Here is a 20,192-nt window from a genome sequence, read left to right as displayed (position 1 = left end):
TAAGAGATTTAATTTACTCCATAGCCCATACTTGGGTAATATTAGCAGCATCCCAATTGTTTCAGACATCTTTGATGTGTGTTTCGTAACATGCATTCCATCCAGGTGTTTGGTAACAAATTTGGGCTTATGCAATTTTCTTATGGGCACATGAGGTACATGTATATGGAAAGGACTTGTGTGAAGTCACACTAGTGTAGCAGGATGTATTATTACCCCCAAAAAAGAAGATTTGAAAATGATATGGTCCAGGGCATAATTTCACAAACGCTCGCAGAATCTCACCCAGTGTGCGCTTGCTTCTAGGAAGGCACACAATAGCAATCATACTTTCTGCTTTGCTCCCCTTGCTGGTCTAAACTGGTGAGTCAGTTTTTTTCTGTAAGGGCAATATGCCATCCTCTCTTGTAGCAAGCACTCACGCTTGTCCCTTTCAAGTCCTTCCATCATGTGTCTATCTAGAGCCATAGGTGCGGCCCCTTAAAGAAATCCAATTAGTGGTTTATCCATGAAGCACAGTTGCATTACAGATTCAGTAATGCAAGTTCTGGAGGGTTTGTGATGTGCTGATATGTAATTTTGATCATCTCATGAAACACACAATACTTTATAAGAAATTTTGTGCACATATGTAGTAGTGAGCTGTGAGCCAGTTGGATCTGTGGTCTAACAAGGCAGTTTCCAATGCGACTAAACTGGTGTTATCAGAGCACCAATGATGTTGAGGGACCCAATTAATCCTGGGGTGGCCTTCATGCCTTGTGCGTGAACTTCCCAGAAGCACTCGGCCAGCCAGTGCTGAGAACAGGATGCCGGACTGGGTGGTCCCACTTTGGCCGGGCCCGGAAGAGCACTTGTGTTCCTCAGAAAAGCGGTGTGCCACAGTTTACAAATGGTGGTTTGGACCTGAAGAGCATCAAGACCCTTCTAAAGCTCCCACCGGACAGTCAATTCAGCAGCAAGACACACCTGTCACATCAGAGCACATATTATGGACTTGAACCTGTTCCCCCATCCTTGCTGGCGGCGAGGTTCCAAACTTTGGCTGGCAAAGGGTCTGGCAGGAGTTGGTGCAGCCCTGGAAAGAAAAGAGAAGAAGCGAGTTCCAAAACTGCTTTGTGGACCACCACAGCAGGGGTCCTCGAGGGAAGGGAAGGGCCACAGCTCAGTGGTAGAGTCTCTGCCTTGCATACAGAAGGTCCCAGGTTCAATCCTTGTCATCTCCAGGAAAACTAGGATAGGAGAAGCTCTTGCCTGAAACCCTGGACAGCCACTGCTGCCAGTCAGTGCAACTTCAATCCATGCTGCTTTTTTAAAAAATGGGTTTGGTAGAGCCAATTTTTGCCACATGACTCAAATTGATTCATAAATAAATAAATTGGTATGTATTTCACCAGTCCCAAAGTTTGAGTCAGTAACCCAAATATTGTAAAGGTGGTTGTAAACAACCCCATTGAAATAGACAAGAGCGATTATGCAGACGTCGTTGCTGATTGCAAAGAGGCCCAGAAAATGTAGGTCCACCACTGAGGTGAGGTGGCCGCCTCTGTGGACAGGATCCACAGAGGCAGCAGATCCGACCTCCAAGGAATGCATCACTCGCTGCTGCTGCCACAGTGGCAGCGACTGCTGCAATGCACTCCTTGGAGGCTGGATCTGCCTTCTCTTTGGCACCCCCCCCCCATGCTATGCCACAGTGGCATCATGGCAAATAGGAGCCACTGCTGGTCTCCTCCCACCCTTGCTTCCAGTGGAGATCTTTATTCCCCCTTTGTTCCTGATGTAGAGCTTCACTCACCCCTTCTTCCATGGCTGGCGGAGGGAGGGAGGGGGGAGGCACCATTTTGTGGTTCGCCTTAGGTGCCAAAATGTGTTTGACTGGTAAGGCGGGTCACTGGGTGGACAGTGCCTTGAGCTTCCGCCCTGTACATGAAAAGAAGCGTCTCCACCCCAATGATTCAGCCCAGACACTCAGGCCCAGCTCTGAGGGCCTTCTGGCGGTTCCCTCATTGTGAGAAGTGAGATTACAGGGAACCAAGCAGAGGGACTTCTTGGTAGTGGCGCCCACACTGTGGAATGCCCTCCTATAAGATGTCAAGGAAATAAACAACTATCTGACTTTTAAAAGACACCTGAAGGCAGCCCTGTACAGGGAAGTTTTTTACTGTGGTCTTATAATTTGTTGGAAGCCGCTCAGCATTGCTGGGGCAACCCGGCCAGATGGGTAGCGTATAAATAAATAAATTATTATCCTTATTATACATCGTGTGAACCAACCTACCTCTCCAAGACCCTTGCTCTCAGTTGACCAGACTCACACTCGTGGGGGCCTGCTGGGTGTGACATAAAAACAGCAGCATAAACCAGAGTTTAGGGCAGTGTTTCTCAAATGGACTGTGGAATGGCCTTGCCACATCCAAAGTACTGTGGCAATTACTCCCAACAATTTCCAAACCATATGTTTAAAGCACTATGATGCCAATTTCAACAGCTGTGGCTTCCTGCAAAGAATTATGGGAGCTGTACTTTGTTGAGGGTGTTGAGAGTTATTAGGAGGCCAACATTCCCCCTCACAGAGCTACAATTCCCAGAGTTCCCTGAGAATATCAGATATGGATGGTAACCCCACCCTTAGCAAACTACAGCTCCCAGGATTATTTGAGGGGAAGCCATGGCTGTTTAAAGTGGTATCCTAGTGCTTTAAATGTATGGTGTGAATGTGGCCTATGTTAGTAAATTGCAAGCTGGTTATGCCAAACTCTACCTCCACCACCATTTTGTGACTCGTGGTCTACAGTAATTTCCAGACCTCTCTCAAGTGAGCCCTAGGGACAGAAGGTCTCAGAACCTTTGAATTAGGGGAAAGCCATGACAGGCCATACTGTTTGTCCTACTTAGAAATATTCACTTTGGGAAGGAGAAGGCAAGATTTTTCTGCAACAGGCCTCCTCAATTTCTGACCCAAGCAAGCCATCTCCCAGAACCACCCACTAACAGTAGCTTGGTCTTAATCTGGATTGAGCTTCAGGACAGATGAAAGAAAGGCTTTCCTTCAAAATTTGGTTAAGGTTTTGCTCAGTGCTATTTTTTTTAGCAAAAGAGGTGCCAGATCTCACCATGAACGCCTCCCTTTGTTCTCTTATAATGACAATGGCACCCACCTGAGAGGTGCCAGAACTGAGTTCTGGCGAGTTCTGTCTGAAAAAAAGCCCTGGTTTTGCCCCTTCTGAGCAAGAGCCCTGCAGACACCACTGTACTTACTTAGTTGTGAATTGTGGGACTTCCTGTTCTGTAAGCAGTTGTGGCAGGAGGGATCCAGGTGCAGAAAAGCATTGAGACTGCTAGAAAAGAATAAAGGATGTCACTGAGATCTGATTTCCAGAATCACTGTTTCCTCCTCTGTTTTTTTAAATTTTACAAACGCACAACTTTTGGAAGGGAGAATGTGGGTGGAAATGCTCATGGAAAAACAGGCCTTCTCCTTCCCCAAATCATTCTTGCCTTGGGTTGACTCCACTTACTCAGAGCAGACTCAATGAAAATTGATGGGTCCAACTAACTTGTCCATTGAGCTCAATGGGTCTACTCTGAGTATGACTTAACACTCAGCCATGGTTTGGTGCAGAGGCAGGGTGATGGCAGATCAGATGAAGAGTAAGGGAATTTGTTGCTATTTATTTATTGCAAAAAAGTAAATAAATGTTCTAAACTATTAAAGGAAAAGATGTTTTGAACACCTTCCTTTTTCGAAATTAAGGGCATGTGCAGATATACCCAGTGCCAGCACCTTTTGGGAGCAGCTATTGCTTCTGAGCTGACCTGTTAGCCTGTGTCTGGTTGCGATAGGCAGAAGTCCCCATGGGGTGCTTGGTGTCTTCAGTGCTACTGCTGACAAACATGGCACGTCCGTTCGGAATTCCAGGAGTGGAGATCCTGTCTCCATGTGTTGCAGCAACCAACACTACAGGAAGATAAAGCGTTGAGAGGCAAAGTGGTTGAGAGGTAAAGCTGCAGATGCATCACCAATGTTATGGTGCCCATGAAAGGTCTCAGTAAATACCCCCTCAAAACACAATGCATGAAGGACTGTTTTCTCTTCCTGCTCAGTTCCTGTTTGCATTGACTCAGACTATCCCATGTTGAACAAGCTCCCTTTAAACATACCCTCATTTCATTGGAAGTCAGGACCTCCCTTTGATCTGAATGGAGGGTATGTGCAAAGAGCTGTTCTCTGTGAGCCCATGTAGCACAGCTAATGCGGGTGCCTTTTCCCATTGATGGGGAGGCTGATGGGGGGGGGGACACATACCCACACCATTTTGTGGTGCTGTCTCTCTTTCTGCTCTTTTAGATGTGACAGTAATTTTGCGTTTTGCCACACCACCACTGCAGACATTTTGTGACAGCACTTGTTCAAAATTCCACTGTCCTCAAAAGGTTGACAACCTGTCATCTACCTATTTCACCTCAACTGCAAGTTCAACATTTCACCACCAAATTTGGTTCTTGTCTTCACACATCACACTAAGTCAAGGTTTGTACTAACCACAGTTTGAGCTTCCATATTCACCACAGGCCAACCATGGTTAAGAGCTGCTCAGCATAACCATCTCGAGCTGCAGTTACCTCTGCAGGTTGAGGAAAACCCAAAACTATAAGTCTGTCAGTCCCAGGCAGATCTACACTATACATTTAAAGCACATCCAATGTACATTTAAAGCATGTGATGTCCCCCAAAGAGCCCTGGGAACTGTAGTTTGCCCTTCACAGAGCTACGGTTCCCAGCACCCTTAACAAAGTACATTTCCCATGATTATTTGAGGGAGGTTGTGTGCTTTAAATGTGCATCTGATGTGCTTTAGATTGTGTGGTGTGGATCTGCATCACACCAAACCATGGTTGGCACAAACCTTGGTTGGCAAGCCTTACATAGCAAGTCATGGTTTCTTATTCATAGCCATGGTTTGGCCTGATGTCTGACTTGAGCCTCCATCTCTGTACCAGGGGGAAAAATTGCACCATGCAGGGAAGACTGCAGGACCAGAAGTAGAAAGGGGGTTACCTGATGCTCCATGGGCAGCCTGCTGTGGTTTCAGATGGCTGCTATGAGGGACTACCATTTCCCCCCACTGAGAAGATCTCTGGTTCCATGGGGCCAGTACAGACTGCTCTTCTATGGGCTGCGCCTGGTGGCATTGTTGTGTGACAGAGCTGCAAAGAGTCACGAAACAGAGGTGTGATATTCAGACAATGCAGATGTTCATTCTGAGCCTGTGATGGTGCCTGTGTGTGACCATCTTCTTTTAATCTGGGGGTTGTAAGCTCAGGATTTCTTAAAGATCAGCCGTGACCAAACAGTGTTCATGTGTTATTTCTAATAAAATATTTGGAATGTATTTTTAATTGACTTTGAGATAGTATACATTAAATGAAAAAGATAAACACAATGCAACGAGAAAATGTTAAACATCCTCCCTTCTCTTGCCAGAAACCAGGAAAGTATTCTTGTCCATACTCTATTGTAAGATCTTCAGTCATGCTCATTTACTGCCTATTATTGTTTTCCCTTCAACAGGGAGCTTGAACATCATATCATCCTAGTCTATGTCACCTAAAGGAACATAGTTTTAACAAAGGGAAAGCTATCAGGAAGTACTGAAGCAAATGGCATGAGACTCGCCCACACTCCCACTTGTCCTGTGCTTTCTAGGCATGGGACAATCACTTTTTAATTAATTTATTTTAATTTATTAAATTTGTATACTGCTTCACCCGTAGATCTCAGGGTGGTTCACAACATAAAAATACCAGATGAAAACACAAAATACATAATGGAAACAAGAACACATGGAATAAAATCAAACTCTGAGGAACACCACACCAAAGGCTCCATGGGGCCAAAGAACCGTCCCCAAGCAGCTTCCTCTGGAAATGTCTCTCCAAGGAGTACTGGAACCACCGCAAAGCAGTGCCACTCCCCCCTCAACTCAGACAGACTTTGCCCCGCCACTTCCCCCCGAACAACCTGCTCTTTCGCACTAAATTGGAACCAACGGCAGTCTGCGGAAAACTCAATTCAGTGCTAAACCATGGCGTTCCCAGGGCAGTACTGGTGGGGCAAATGGATGTGTGAATAAGCCCATGGTGTTCTCCATTCTGGACATGTTAATATGTGTAAAAAATGGCCACCTAGTGGCATAGAAAGTATCTGTTTCTTTCCCCTCTTCAGTATTGCTACCTCGTGGGCTGTTCTCCATACATTTATAAATCATAAATCTGGTCCTATTATCTTGTAATTTTTGCCAAGTTATTCAGTCCACTTATTATTTCAATAATTTATATCCTCTCTCATCTCTGGAAATCAGTCTAGGGAGAGAGAGACAGTAAGGAGACGAGAACTTGGACAGAGGCACCATAACATGCACCTTTCTCTTACTTACGATTCGCTGGCGCGGCACAGTGTGGGAGGGAGGCTCTCATTCTTACGATGCGGCAACAGAGCAAATCGAACCTGGCTTGAGGTCTGTGATGTAGGAAGCTGTTTCTGAGCAGAGAGAGAAACGGTCATAGCCAGGGTCCTAATGGATAATCTGGCCCAGGCTTCCCTAACTTCATACCCTCCAGATGTTTTAGACATCATCCCATGCTGGTCAACCCAGAAGGTAGTCCAGCATCTTTGGAGGGCATCAGGCTGGGAGGAAGCTGATTTAGCCCAACCCCCTGACTTAAAAAAAAAATACTTCTACAAGTTTCAATTATTTTTCTCACTAGGAGGAAGTGAAACAGCAGAAGTATAGTTTTGCGCTGTTATTTTCTTCTTACCTGGCTGTTCTCCCTCTGTGTAACATGTTAGAAGATTCTAGCACAGCTGTTAAAACAGATGTGGACTGCTATAAACATGTGGGAGACTTCAGTCTGTATCTGGGTCCCATGTGATCCTCCCCCCCCCCAATTTTTTTTAACTTGCCTCAAAGAACCGACATGGTTTGCTCATCATGCTTGATGTTTATATTATGTTTTTGAGCATGCTGTAAGCCGCCCAGAGTGGTTGGGGAAACCCAGCCAGAGGGACGGGGTATAAAATAATAATAATAAATAATAAAAATAAAAATAATAAAAATAACAACAACAACCTTTCCTCATCAGTAATTAATGTTTGTGAACATTCCGTGACATTGCAAATGCTTGTCCAATGGTAGGTAGGGCAGGGGCTCACATGTTTAATGCCAACAAAATGGCACAAGGCGGCAGGCAGGGAACTCACCATGGAAGCAGACTGAAGAATCCCCCCACCATGGAAGAAATTGCTGTTCATAGACAGTTTGTTCTGGAGGGCATCTGTAAGTTTGTTCACAATTCGCTCCTGGGCTGTTCCTGAGACATCCTGGCATTAAAGAAAAGATATACAGTTGTACCTCAGGTTAAGTACTTAATTCGTTCCGGAGGTCCATTCTTAACCTGAAACTGTTCTTAACCTGAAGCACCACTTTAGCTAATGGGGCCTCCTGCTGCCGCTGTGCCGCCGGAGCCCGATTTCTTTTCTTAACCTGAAACAAAGTTCTTAACCTGAAGCACTATTTCTGAGTTAGCGGAGTGTGTAACCTGAAGCATGTGTAACCCGAGGTACCACTGTATGTAATAGGTTCAGTGAAGTTAGTGCGGATTCACAATTTTCTTTAGTTAATCAACAAACTAGCCAGTGTATTAGAGCTATGGAGCCTTGGTGTAGGTTCACTGGTTGTTCTTTTCAGGTTTCTAAGATGAAAAGGCATGGTTTTCTCTAAAAGGGGTGAAAGCTTACAAGTTTATAACTGCTTGTTGTTAGAAGCAAATACCACCTCAAGGATCTGGGTCTCACATCTACTGATCTTTGAAATGAGGGCAATAACAGGCAACAACCATTGTTCACCTCAGACAAATTTGCAACAGACATAGGACACTTCCAGATGATCTGTGTATCATTTCTCCTGATTTTCTTTCTGTAGAGGTTACGAGAAATTGCATCAACGCAAGTGCTGTTGCACACTTTCCAGCCAATTTCCCCCACACTATCCTCATCACTACAAGTCTGATCTTCTGGGGAAGCAAGTTTGTTGTGCATGACATCCCATGTCCCACATGGTCTTGTTGGAGGCACTGCCACTAAGGACTGTTTGGCTGGCAGAGTGACAGAGCCCTTTCCATAGTGGTTCCTCATTTATGGAATGCTTTCCCTGGTGAGGTGCATCTTGTCTTCCTCACTGTTAAATTTCGGGAGAAATTTAGAAATATTCCTGTTCACCTAGGCATTTGATAGCTGAAAGACACCATTCCTGGCCCCCTGAGGCCATGGAGTGAGACAATGTTTTTAACTGTTTTTAGAATGTTTTAAAACTATTTTTAGATTTTATTTTGTGATGCTGCAGGTGGCACTGTGGTCTAAACCACTTAGCCTCTCGGGCTTGCCAATCAGAAGGTTGGCAGTTCAAATCCCCACGATGGGGTGAGCTCCCGTTGTTTGGTTCCAGCTCCTGCCAACCAAGCAGAAATCACCCCCAAAAGTGCAAGTAAATACACAGGTACCACTTCGGTGGGAAGGTAAACTGTGATTCCATGTGCTGCTCTGGTTTTGATGTTCCGTTGTGCCAGAAGCAGCTTAGTCATGCTGGTCACATGACCCGGAAAAACTGTCTGCAGAGGGGAAAAAACGTCGGCTCCCTCAGCCTGTAAAGCGAGATGAGCGCCACAACCCCAGAGTCGTTTGTGACTGGACTTAACTGTCAGGGGTCCTTTACCTTTTTTATTTTTAATAATTGCTCTGTCCACCGCCCTGCACTCCTTCAGGAGCAAGCAGGGGATATAAATCAATTATGTAATTAAATTTGAAAAATAGCCAACCATAATTGCGCAACCTGAATTTGCCAGTATGTGACTGAATCCCACCCAAAAAAGAGCGACAGTCTGGAAATGCCATCAGTTAGTCCAAATTCCTAAATTCTGAATCCACATTGATCAAGTCCATTAAACAGCATGTCAGCAACAGGTTCATTTTGTATAATCAAAATACAGGCTGAATTTTAAACACAGAACCAGCTACTGCAACAAGCCTTACCTGGCATTTAGAGAGCAAGGTAAGTGCCTCTTTGTAATACAAAATGGCTTTGCCAGGGTCTCTCAGGTGAGCGTGTGATGCCCCAAGCCCTTCGTAAGCTTGCCATTGGCCTGGAAGGTCACCTGTGCAGAAAAGGAAGAGAAGGGGTTGGAGAGAAGCAGAGCAGGGTTCAGTCTGAAGAACAGACAAATGAGCCCCCTAGTATTCATTTTGTTTTACTTATAAAAAATATTTTGCTACTGCTCTTTGTAAAAAATATCAAAGCAGAAATAGACTATTGTGGAAGAATGAACTCTTAATTGCCTGCACAGATCCAGTGGCATAGAAGAGTTCTCAGCAGATGTTTAAAAGTTGATACTGAAGGTGCTGTCTGAATCTCTATTTTAAAAAAACAACAACAAGATTTTATTAAAGCTTTTTCAGAATACAATAAGGTGGGGAGGAAACTAATCTAAATAAAAACAAAAACAGAGAGGGAACAAGAGAAAAGCAAAGGGGGGAAACAAAAGGGAAAGGGAAAACAGAAAAGAGAAGAAAAATAAAAAAGGACTTCTGATTTTCTGGTTGTCAGTTACATAAAATAAATTATTCAAAATATTCACTCTAGAATGACACCGAACTGATGTACTTTCTGTTAGGCAATATTTCCACAATCTTCCAACGTAAACAGATCAATTCATTTTCCTTTTTCTATCTATCTATCTATCTATCTATCTATCTATCTATCTATCTATCTATTTCTTTTTAAATGTCAGCAATAGCTTTTATCTAACCAAACATACCAGCTTTGTCTCCAATAACTTCAACAACCATTCCTCCATATTTAACAATAATAAGTCTCTCCATCTTTGTCCACAAGAGACTCTCTTCTGTGATCCTATAGTTCTTTACTTATTATGTATTCATCAGTTTGCACCCAGTTCCATATCTTCTGTTCTCATTTCCTGTTGTATTTGCCATGGTTGATCCCTGGCTGAATCTCTATCAGAAGAGTACTCCACAGGGGTGGACCGATGACACAAAAGGCTCAGGTTCCTGTTGCCGTCAAATGAGCCTTGCCAACTCAGGGAATTACAAACGGCACTCCTGCAGATTACTTCAATGAATGAGCTGGGATATCAGGGTTAAAGCGGTCCCTGAGGTATTCTGGACCTAAGAGATTTAGGGCTTTGTAAATGAATGCAAGGACCATAAACCTGGCTCAGTAACAAATAGGCAGCTAGTCACAGCAGTTACATCTCTAAGTTCTGGAGCTCAGCTGCTAATGGGTTGGCTGGGATAATGGCCACACAGCCACTTGTTCTGTTGTCTGTAGGGTTGGGGGAGAAATGAGAGTCAGTTCACATTTAAAGCAAATTATCATTTTCCAAAACAGCATGCAAACCGAAACACAGCTAGCCTTTGAAATTCTTCCTTATCTGAATTTTGTGGTGCAGCTCTCCTGCTAAACAATTGGTTCCAAAAGAATCCACGTTTTAAGGGAAAGCATAAAAATTGGGATATTTGTGAAAATACCACGCACAAATGCAAGATTGCGGGGGGGGGGGAATAGCATATGTCAATACTGCACATAGGTGTTTATTAAGAGAAATTTGCACCAAAATGCTGGTGAATTTTCATGAGGATTTTTATATATATATAAAAAAACCCATGGCAAATTGCTGAACAATGTGAAGGACAACGGAACATGAAAACCATTCAAACTTGAATGACAGTAAGTGAACACATGGTTATCAAATGCCACAGTGGGACGGCAAAAGTGTAATATATATAGTTACTCCTCTGACATATTGTGTTCCTAACCAGAGTTCTGCTGCCAGTCACGACATGTATCTTAAGTTTAAGAAACTATCAGAAGCCAGATTCCCTGTCAACAGCTCCCCCAGCTACTTCCAGGAAGAATGCAGCCTAGGGGCTTTGGCCCTTTAGGTTGGCCTTAGGTAAGGTGAACAGAAACACAAAAGTGAAAGGAAGTGCCCCATGGACGGAGGCACTTGTTACTGGCTGCCAGTTCTTTGCTGGGCCCAATTCAGGGTGCTCGCATTACTAATCAAAGCCCTAAATGACTTAGGCACCAAATATCCGAAGGACCCCCTCCTTCCCTACAGACCCTCCCAGGTATTAAGAGCAACAGAGAGGGTCCTCTTAGTAGTTCCATCACCCTGATAGGTTTAGGGGGTGGCCGCTGGAAGAGGCCTTCTCTGCCGCGGCCTCTAAATTGTGGAACTCTCCACAGAGTTGCGTCTCACCTCTTCACTATCCGGCCTCTGAGATGTGTGTCTTCAGAGTGCTCCCTATTTTTCTGAATACAGTATATTATGTTTTAATTGTTTTTCATTCTGAATTGTAAATTGTTGTAACCTGCCCCCGGATTTGCTGCTGAAGGGTGGTGATAAATCTAATAATAATACATGAGTTTGGACCTGCCTTCACTGCTTTTTACAAAACAGTTACAACCCCCTTTGGCCTTGGTGATGCAGGGTGGGAAAACACTTTCCCTGGATCTCTCTTCCATCTTTCCCGTCTCCACATCTCATTTCTCACCTGAGTCCTTGAAGGCTTGGAGCGCATGAAGATAGTGTTCCCCAGCAGCTTCATGGTCATCCAATTGGCTCAGCGCATAGGCCAAGTTGCCAAAACACTGTCCCTGAGCTCTCCTGTTTCCCAGGGCACCTGCACGAAAATATCCACAAATTGTGGGTTCCATGAAGCATTCCACCTATTGCTGAACAATTTTTTTGTTTTCACAGGCCCCACTCCTGTGCCTCACACAGAGAGATTGGGGAGGGGGAGCAAAGTGTTCCCTTTCACTTGACATCTCGGCCAGGAAAAAGCTTCACCTGGTGGGTTTTTGCCTGTCACTCTGTTGTAAAATACACAGGAGGTGATAATGTTCAATCCAAGATGTGTAATTAAAAAGGGTAAAGGGACCCCTAACCATTAGGTCCAGTCGTGACCGACTCTGGGGTTGCGGCACTCATCTCGCTTTATTTGCCGAGGGAGCTGGCGTACAGCTGGTCATGTGGCCAGCATGACTAAGCTGCTTCTGGCGAACCAGAGCAGCGCACGGAAATGCCATTTACCTTCCCGCCGGAGCGGTACCTATTTATCTTGCACTTTGACGTGCTTTCGAATTGCTAGGTTGGCAGGAGCTGGGACCAAGCAACAGGAGCTCACCCCGTCGCGGGGATTTGAACCACCGACTTTCTGATCGACAAGTCCTAGGCTCTGTGGCTTAACCCACAGCGCCAATGTGTAGTTAGGCAGCTAGTAAAAGGATTGTTGAACAGGGACTGAATTCTGAGGCGCAGCCATTTTTGTTTTCAAAAGAACTGCCCAGTTTTCTGACATCACCATCATATTAAGTTCCACCAGTGTACATGGGGCCTTAAAGAGCTTTGTTGGCAAAAATCAACGAGTCCCTGCTTCAAAGGAGCTTACGATCTAAAACAGACAACTGGGAAAACAACAGCAGTAGTGAGGAGGAGATCAACTTGAAAAAGAATAATGCTGCAAATATGAGGGGATAGCGCTCACCAACCTGGTGCTCTCCATATGTTTTGGACTACAACTCCCATAAGCTGCAGTCAGCAAGGTCATGGGCTAATGGGAGTTGTAGTCCAAAATGGCCATGCTGGCTAGGGCTGATAGGAGTTGTAGACAGAAACATCTGGTGGGCACCAGGTTGGCAAAGGCTGGTGAACAGATATATTTTTCTTCTTTTTACTTATGCTATCTTTTATTCACTCCCTACTTGCCCAAGAGGTTAAGGCTGGCTCATGTCCTTCTAGAATTCAGAGGCTCCTTGTTTATGTAGTGATGTTTTGTTGCTTTCAGTAAACAGATCTCCCCACTGAGGATAGCATTCCATGCATTTGATGCCCAAAGTTCATGGTGCAATAAATCTTTACTGATTGATTACAAGGCTCTTTAAAAAATATTAAGTGTTACTTTATCTCAGATTTCACCACTGTACCCCTTTTTGTCTCTTGTTTTCTACATCACTTTATGTGCTTCTTGTCAGACCCCATCTGGGCGTTTGGACAAGTGACCTGGGCCAGTTTGGTGTCCTCTACAGCAACTTACTGTGTAGTGAGGCGGCCCTCCGGTGAAACCCCAGAGCCTTCCGGAAGTTCCCAAGGGTGTTATGGGCAGCCCCAAGGTTCTGAAGGACGACTGCTTCTTCACACCGGCCGTCAGCATCGGTTTGGCAGAGTGGAAGAGCTCTCTCAAAGCTTTCCGCTGCTAAGGAGAAGATCTTGAGTTGGGAGAAGCAGAGCCCAATGTCATTATAGAGCTTTCCTGGGGTGGGGAGAGCGGGAGAGCAGGAGAGAGAGAGAGAGAGAGAGAGAGAGAGAGAGAGAGAGAGAGAGAGAACAGCATACATTGATAAATATATGAATCAATTCAATATTAAAATAGTTTTATAGGTTTCGGGGGTTCCGTCTGAATGATGCCAATGGTTCCCTTTCAAAAAGTGATCCTGTACCTGTGAGGTCAGAATGTGTAAGAGGGAATCTGGTGAACAGGTCCAACTAATTCCTTTGTTAAGGTAATGGCCCTCGCTGGTCAGTTAAGTGTCATGATTTACATGTCCAAAGACATGTTGTCATAGAGACAAATGGGTGGGCTTCTTCCCACCTCACCTGATTCCTAGGTAATACATTAAGGTTGCCAGGTCAGGAGCATCTCAGCCCCTGATATCTCAGGGCCCAAACCTGAGACCTAGGGGAGGTTCCTGGTGAGGTCACAGAAGCTGACCTTGGAGATGGAGGTTAATTGGTAGAGAGGGAGTGGAGGAAGGCAGACCATCCAGAAGGTCTATACCTTCTGCCAGCTCCTGCCGTTCTGGAGCTTGTAATCTGCATGCATAGTCATTACACACACACAAGAGTGTATGGCACTCTTGACCACTTGCAGATTCAAAACCTTGACTCACCACCTGGAAGAGGCCAGGCAAATGCAACCCTATTATTATTATTATTATTATTATTATTATTATTATTATTATTAAATTTGTATACCAGCCTTTAGCAGCAGGTCCCAGTGCAGTTACAATACAAACGCAAATCACAACATAAAAACATAAAATACATAATAAAAACAACCACCACCACCACCCAATAATCCCCCACTCCCCAACAAACTTTAAAAGGGCATTGGATGTCAATCAGCCACAAGACTGGTTAAAAGAGGAACGTTTTTGCCTATGGTACACAGGCATCATGTGGCTGACCCAAACTCTTCCTTTCAGGGTCCCTTAAGACATACCCAGCAGAGCTTTGTTTGAGAGACGCTCACACAGCAAGCGGCACTCGTTCAACACCTTGACAATGTCGCTGGCGCCATACTCTCCGCTCTGAAGCATATAGTTGCCGGCTTTGCTGAGGGCCACTGCGGCGGCTTCTAGGCTCTCGACTTCCACGTAGGCCCGGCCGGCTTCCTGGAAGCACTGGGCGGCCCGCGAAGGGTCTTCCATGCCCAGGTAGCAGTAGCCCATCTTCATGTAGGTGCTGGCCTCGCTGCCGGCCTGGACCGAGTGGTAGTGATCCTGGGCCTTGCGGAAAGACTCCAAGGCCTTGGGGAAATCCCGCAGGCCTTCGTGGGCTGCCCCAACGTTGAAGAAAAGGTCCCCGAGATGCTCCCCGGCTTCCCCTTCCTCAGAGTGGGATTTGAGGAGGAACTCCAGGCCCTTCTCCGGCTTCCCGGCCTCCACGTAGGCTGCACCCAGGTTGAAAGCGCACACCTTCCGGGCCTGGGCACTTGAGGTTTCCAAGGAGAGGGCAAAGGCCTTCTTGAAGCATGATAAGGCCTCTCCAACGGCACCAAGCTGTAGGGCCTGGTGGCCAGCTTTGGTGAGATCTTCAATCTTGGCTTCTTTCCTCAAGTGCACCTCACCTTCCTTCTCAGGTTCCCCGGGTGCCTCTGCCTCTGCCTTTCCTTTCCATTTCTTCTTTTTCTTGTTGGGCACCTTAGAGCCCTGCCGTCCACATTCTTCTGGGCTGAGCTGTGCCTCCAGTACAGAGGATTCCTCCAGAGCCATCAGTGGTTGCTGCTCAGCTGGTGGGAGTCCATTTCTAGGGGAAACAGGAGCAAGGAAGAGCATCACATGGAGAACATCCAGTAAAGCGGAAACCTTGTCATCGTTTCATGCAATACACCACATGTTTCAAAATCAGCTCAGGAGGTTTAAAAAGAGAGAGAGAGGGTGCATAGCATCTTCCGGAGACCTGGATGGATGCAAAAACAAATTGTAGGGATAACTTGATGTGAGAAAGCAATGGGGAAGAAGGGAGAGGAGAGATAACAAAAGGAAATTGGGTGAGTGTTGACTTCAGCTGTTGAATTTATTCCTGTTTTGCAGCCGTGAAAGAAAGAAACAGGAGCCCCTGTGCAAGAAGAAGAAGAAGAAGAAGAAGAAGAAGAAGAAGAAGAAGAGTTGGTAACTAATTTATTTAAACACATGCCTACAATAATAATAATAAAGGTCTATGACTCACCGAGATGAAAGTCAGTAATATTTTTCTAGTGAACGCTGACGATCTCGGGTAGGATTTGTGGAGCTACAGATCACTTTTGCAAATGCTGTCAAATGTCAGCATCACGCAGGAAAGTTCATTTGGTGAAATTTTCAAGGGTTTCTTATTTAAAAGACTTTTTTATGCCCAGGCTTTCTTCGTAGAGTACAACAAACGTTTTTCAAGGTCATGTACATATATAGCTTTCAGACGTGCAATTTGATGGAGGCCTTTTGTAGGAAAATGTAAGAAATTGTCACCATGCCAATCTCCCAGTCCCTGCAGAGCAAACTCTGGCCTCCCTCCCTCCTTCCCATGATGGCTTGCGAGGATTCAAGTTTCTTTTCAGTATGCCTGAGACATGCTGACTCTCTCCATGACAACCAGCTCTAACAACTGAGGACCCACATCTCTCTCTCTCTCTCTTCCCTAGGTTACCTGTGATGGTATTTGCATGCAGCCAATCTCCTGTTGCTTTTTAAAGACACAGGTACATTCTTATGAGGTGCACAGACTTATGTGCTTGGCAGAAGCATGCAAGTGTAAACAGAGAATTGGCCAGACCCCCGGGGGAGGGGGAATCTACCTATTCATTTTGGCGTGTTTATTTGGATTAAGCCTTGATTCTAAAACCAGTGTCTTAGACCTTAAGAAGACATCTGAAGGCAGCCCTGTTGGAATTCACCCAGAGTGGCTGGGGCAACCTGGTTTGATGGGTGGGGTACAAATAAATTATTATTATTATTATTATTATTATTATTATTATTATTATTATTATTATTACTATTATACCTCTTTGGTCACATCTCCTGCTGTATGATTTGGCTTCTTTTGTTTGAGGACCCAGATGCAGGGAATGCTACTTTAGCTCTTACATTTTGGGATCTTGGGGTCTTCCAGGGTGCAGCCTGAGCTCTCTTGCCTCAGGCTGTGTAAGCAGAAAGCACTGGTGGCAGCCTATTACTGGCTTTTATTGACAGCATCCGCTCCCCCTTTCTGTGTGGGTGTGGGGGGGTGCTCTGCCTTGGTACCCCCAGGTGTGGGACTGAGGTCAGGTGTTTGTGTTTTGGAGTCCCAGGGGGAGGAACTGGACAGCAATGTGCCCACATTTGCTCCCATCTAGACTTAGAAGGTAGGGCCGCGGGTGGCGCTGTGGGTAAAACCTCACTGCCTAGGACTTGCCGATCGTATGGTCAGCGGTTCGAATCCCCACGGCGGGGTGAGCTCCTGTCGTTCGGTCCCAGCTCCTGCCCACCTAGCAGTTCGAAAGCACCCCTAAGTGCAAGTAGATAAATAGGTACCGCTTTATAGCGGGAAGGTAAACAGCGTTTCCGTGTGCTGCGCTGGTGCTGGCTCGCCAGCTGCAGCTTCGTCCCGCTGGCCATGTGACCCGGAAGTGTCTTCGGACGGCACTGGCTCATGGCCTCTAGAGCTAGATGAGCACGCAACCCTGGAGTCGGACACGACTGGCCCGTACGGGCAGGGGTACCTTTACCTTTAGACTTAGAAGGTAAACTTTTTGCAAAGCACCTCCTAACAAAAACTACCAGCAATCATGGGTGTAGCCAGGGGGAGCAGTTGCCCCCTCTAAATCAAGTAAATAAATAAAAATACTCAACTAACTGACCAACTGAGTGGCAGATAGCTCTGCCCTCCCGCTAACATAAGTCCTCCCTGCAATACCAGCGCCCATACCAGCGATGCATTCTAGGAAAGGGGGTTTTGTGTGATTCATGTAAGGTTTATGCAGATGTGATTTGTGCAAACCACAGACCAATCTGCGAAGTCCCTTCCAACGCTACAATTCTGATTCTGTGAAATGAACAAACCGCAGAGGGTCCCTAAATTTATGATTAAAATGACCCAGTAGAAGGTTGTTCACGCGGAGGGGACGGAAGAGCTGCGTTTGTGCAGGGATAGCAAAGCGTGCAGTCCTGGCACCGTGCCCTCAGAACTTGCAGCCGTGCCCTCAGAAACCTAGGCTAGAATGCACTGGGCATTTGTACTAAGGAGGGTGTTGCTTCTCGATCTCGTGGCTGAGATCAAAGTGAAGTATCTGGGTTGTTGTTTTTTTTACAGTTTAACATTTTGTTCACACCTGGAGAATATACCAGATATTAAATAAATGTTTGAAACTGGGAGATGGATTTGTGGCTTGCTCCACACACTGAACCGGGCATTGCAGTGCTTCCAGGTACAGTGCCGTTTCTTAATTTTGGTTTAAAAACAGGTGAGTGAGTTTCTTGTTTTCACAAGTGTTATGCAGAGTTGTTCTTATTTTAAAAAAAGTTGTGGGGTGAACGTAGGGATTAGATTGGTAATTGACACCTTTTCCTTTTTCCCCCTTGTGTTGGAATTTTAGCAAGCAGTCCCTCCTTTGCTTTCTTCTTTACAGATGCATATAGATAGCGAGGACTGAAAATGGGGACTTCAGACCACGAAAGCGTATCCGACAATAAATTTACTAGCGTGATCTTTGCCGTTTTTACTTCTTCTCAAGCAGGCCTGACTTTTTGGAGAACCTCTCTCTTTTAATCAGCCCATTTGAAAAGAAAAATGACACCAAGCACGATTATGCGTGCAAAAAGGAACTGAAAATACTGGAAGAAATACTCGTGACTGTAGCAAAAGGACCCCCATAAATCCGTTTGTCTCTGACAAACAAGCAACAAGAGTCTTGCTGCGCCTTAGGTGGCCCTCCGGATAGTTTGAGGACTGCAGCTCCCATCAGCCCTAGCCAGCATGCCCAATGGGTAGGGATGATGGGAGTTGTAGTCCAGCAGCTGTTGGAGCCCCGCAACGGGTTCCCTGGTTTCTAGAAACTGGGGAGCTCGAACACGCTTTGCTCCTCCTCGCTTCCCGAGCTCTCCCTGCAAACTCCGCCCGGGAAGGCATACAAAGCATCCCGCAATGCAACTGCCTTGGCTGGGCTCACCAAGGAAACTACAGGTCCCAGGATCCTCCGCGGCGGCCTCAGCTGGAAAGAGAAGGAAGGGAGGCGGCGGGAGATTCAAACTTCCAGCGCGGAGCTTGTTTGGCTCCCCCAGAGGAAGCGGAGCCGCCGGAGATGGAGCAGACCCACCAGCGCGCGGGGGGCGGGCAGGCCCGACCCACCTGTGAGTTGCCCGTCGGGGTTGGGTTGGGCTGGGCTAGTGGGGGTCGGGCGCACAAGCCCAGAGAGTCGAAGGTGGGGGACCCGGGGAGGGGAATGTGGCACAGATATCTATTTGTCTGACTGCATTTCAAATTATGTCGCTTTTTTCTTTTGCATCCCTGGTGAATGATTTAGGTGCAATCCAAACACTCTTTGAAGTCATTATGAAATAATAACTATGATTCTATGAATTCAAGACAAGGAAACGAGATCCATACTCAGACCACACCTTTGTGGGTGGGATCCACCGAAACGCGACGAGCTTTCAATATGCCCAGAGCTATTTATCGGACGAAATATGACATAAAAGGGGAAGAGCAAGGGCGGGGGGACTTATTTAACCTGAAATCTCTATCTTGGACCTGAGCCCCTGAGTTTGACCTCATGGCTGCAATACTCAGCCTAATTAAAAAAAGGTCTCCAAAGTCTCCCTGTGACAGGGAGGAGGTGCAGTTGAAGTTACTAAGGCTTTACTTCTGAGTAAATGTGCCTAAGGCAGTTCTGGGGGAGCCACAGGGATATGCCCCTGTTCCAGGTGCAACATATTTGCTTACCATGTAATTCTATCCAGGCATATCTCTTTGGAAGCAAGTTCCGTTTTGTTCAATGGGACTTACTGCCAGCTTAGTGTGTGCAGCCATCTGCATCTCAAAATACTTTGCATTCCACCATTTGCAGATTTTTCTTCATTTCTCTTGGTATGTATCATAACTTAGAAAAGGTGAATGAGATTGGAAGTTTATTTTTATTGTAAAATCAGCCCTTAATAAAATTAAGCAGCTGTTAAAACCTGTTTAGGTCTCCATATTGAAATTTTGGGCTGTTGATTTTTACCCATGGACTCCTTGGTCCCCCTCACCACAAAATCTCTGTCTGTGGACCAGCAGAAAAGCAAATAACTTTGCTGTGTACTCAGAGGAATTAGTTGCTTACCTTAATTGGATTGACAAGCATAATTATCATAATAAATAATATGAAGCTACCTTATACTGAGTCAGACCAATGGTCCATCTAGCTAGTATTGTCTACCCTGACTGGCAGCAGTTCAAGCAGGGATCTGTCTCTTTTCTTTTTGCAGGGGTGGGGGGAGATACAGTGCATGGTTTGGCCACTGTAGGAAAGGATGCCAGACGAAATGGATGTTGGATGTGATCCTATCAGGCAATTCTTCCATTGATATTTATCCACTCTCACCCAACTGCCTATGAAGCAATGTTTTGTTAACTTTCCTCTTAAAGCAGCAGGGTGTGTGTGAAAGAGAGCGTAAGCACACAGACACACCACACATACCCCTCCTACCGTGCAAAATATCTGTTTACATGCTTTCAAAAGAACCGTTAGGAATGAAGTGAGTGCCTGTGAAATGCCTTGCCAGTTTGGCAGCGAGGATACAGTTTGAAGTGAGTGAGTCATAACATTGACTGGAGCT

At 45.7% G+C, this 20,192-nt stretch overlaps 2 protein-coding genes across 4 annotated transcripts in view; one reads left to right on the top strand and one right to left on the bottom strand.

Annotated features, from left to right (window-relative positions):
- TTC24 (tetratricopeptide repeat domain 24) lies at positions 1–19,846 on the bottom strand. 3 transcript variants are annotated; one of them, XM_082203913.1, is made up of 12 exons: positions 19,747–19,846; positions 14,363–15,168; positions 13,178–13,393; positions 11,636–11,764; positions 9,092–9,213; positions 7,265–7,384; positions 6,441–6,544; positions 5,063–5,211; positions 3,820–3,961; positions 3,262–3,341; positions 2,282–2,333; positions 1–1,078 (listed from the first exon to the last, which is right to left on the bottom strand). In XM_082203913.1, the coding sequence occupies exons 2-12, from the start codon at positions 15,132–15,134 to the stop codon at positions 973–975; spliced, it is 1,992 nt and encodes a 663-aa protein (XP_082060039.1). In that variant the 5' UTR covers positions 15,135–15,168; positions 19,747–19,846; the 3' UTR covers positions 1–972. The 3 variants fall into 3 exon arrangements, with proteins under 3 accessions (XP_082060039.1, XP_082060038.1, XP_082060037.1); XM_082203912.1 differs by lacking the exon at positions 19,747–19,846 and adding an exon at positions 16,402–16,552; XM_082203911.1 differs by lacking the exon at positions 19,747–19,846 and adding an exon at positions 15,592–16,275.
- The window catches only part of IQGAP3 (IQ motif containing GTPase activating protein 3), a 38,270-nt gene continuing 36,072 nt past the window's right edge, over positions 17,995–20,192 (top strand). Inside the window, exon 1 of the mRNA XM_082203879.1 lies at positions 17,995–18,725. Within this exon, the coding sequence (XP_082060005.1) occupies positions 18,359–18,725 (367 nt within the window). The 5' untranslated portion in view covers positions 17,995–18,358. The remainder of the gene's footprint in view (positions 18,726–20,192) is intronic.

The sequence above is a fragment of the Podarcis vaucheri genome, assembly GCF_965113315.1.
Source record: "Podarcis vaucheri genome assembly, chromosome: 16".
NCBI classification, from domain to species: Eukaryota; Metazoa; Chordata; class Lepidosauria; order Squamata; family Lacertidae; genus Podarcis; species Podarcis vaucheri.
The sequence above is the reverse complement of the archived record's forward strand: the minus strand, read 5'-3'. Positions and strand labels throughout refer to the sequence as shown.

Bases quoted from the DNA above. Each gene is read 5' to 3' on its own strand.
- TTC24 (XM_082203913.1), bottom strand. From the start codon at position 15,134: ATGGCTCTGGAGGAATCCTCTGTACTGGAGGCACAGCTCAGCCCAGAA. The intron at 9,214-11,635 runs GTGAGAAATGAG...TTTTCTGCACAG, and splicing joins CCAAGCCTTCAAGGACTCAG to GTGACCTTCCAGGCCAATGG. The intron at 6,545-7,264 runs GTGAGTTCCCTG...CTCTCTGCTCAG, and splicing joins TTCTTCAGTCTGCTTCCATG to AAACAGCTTCCTACATCACA.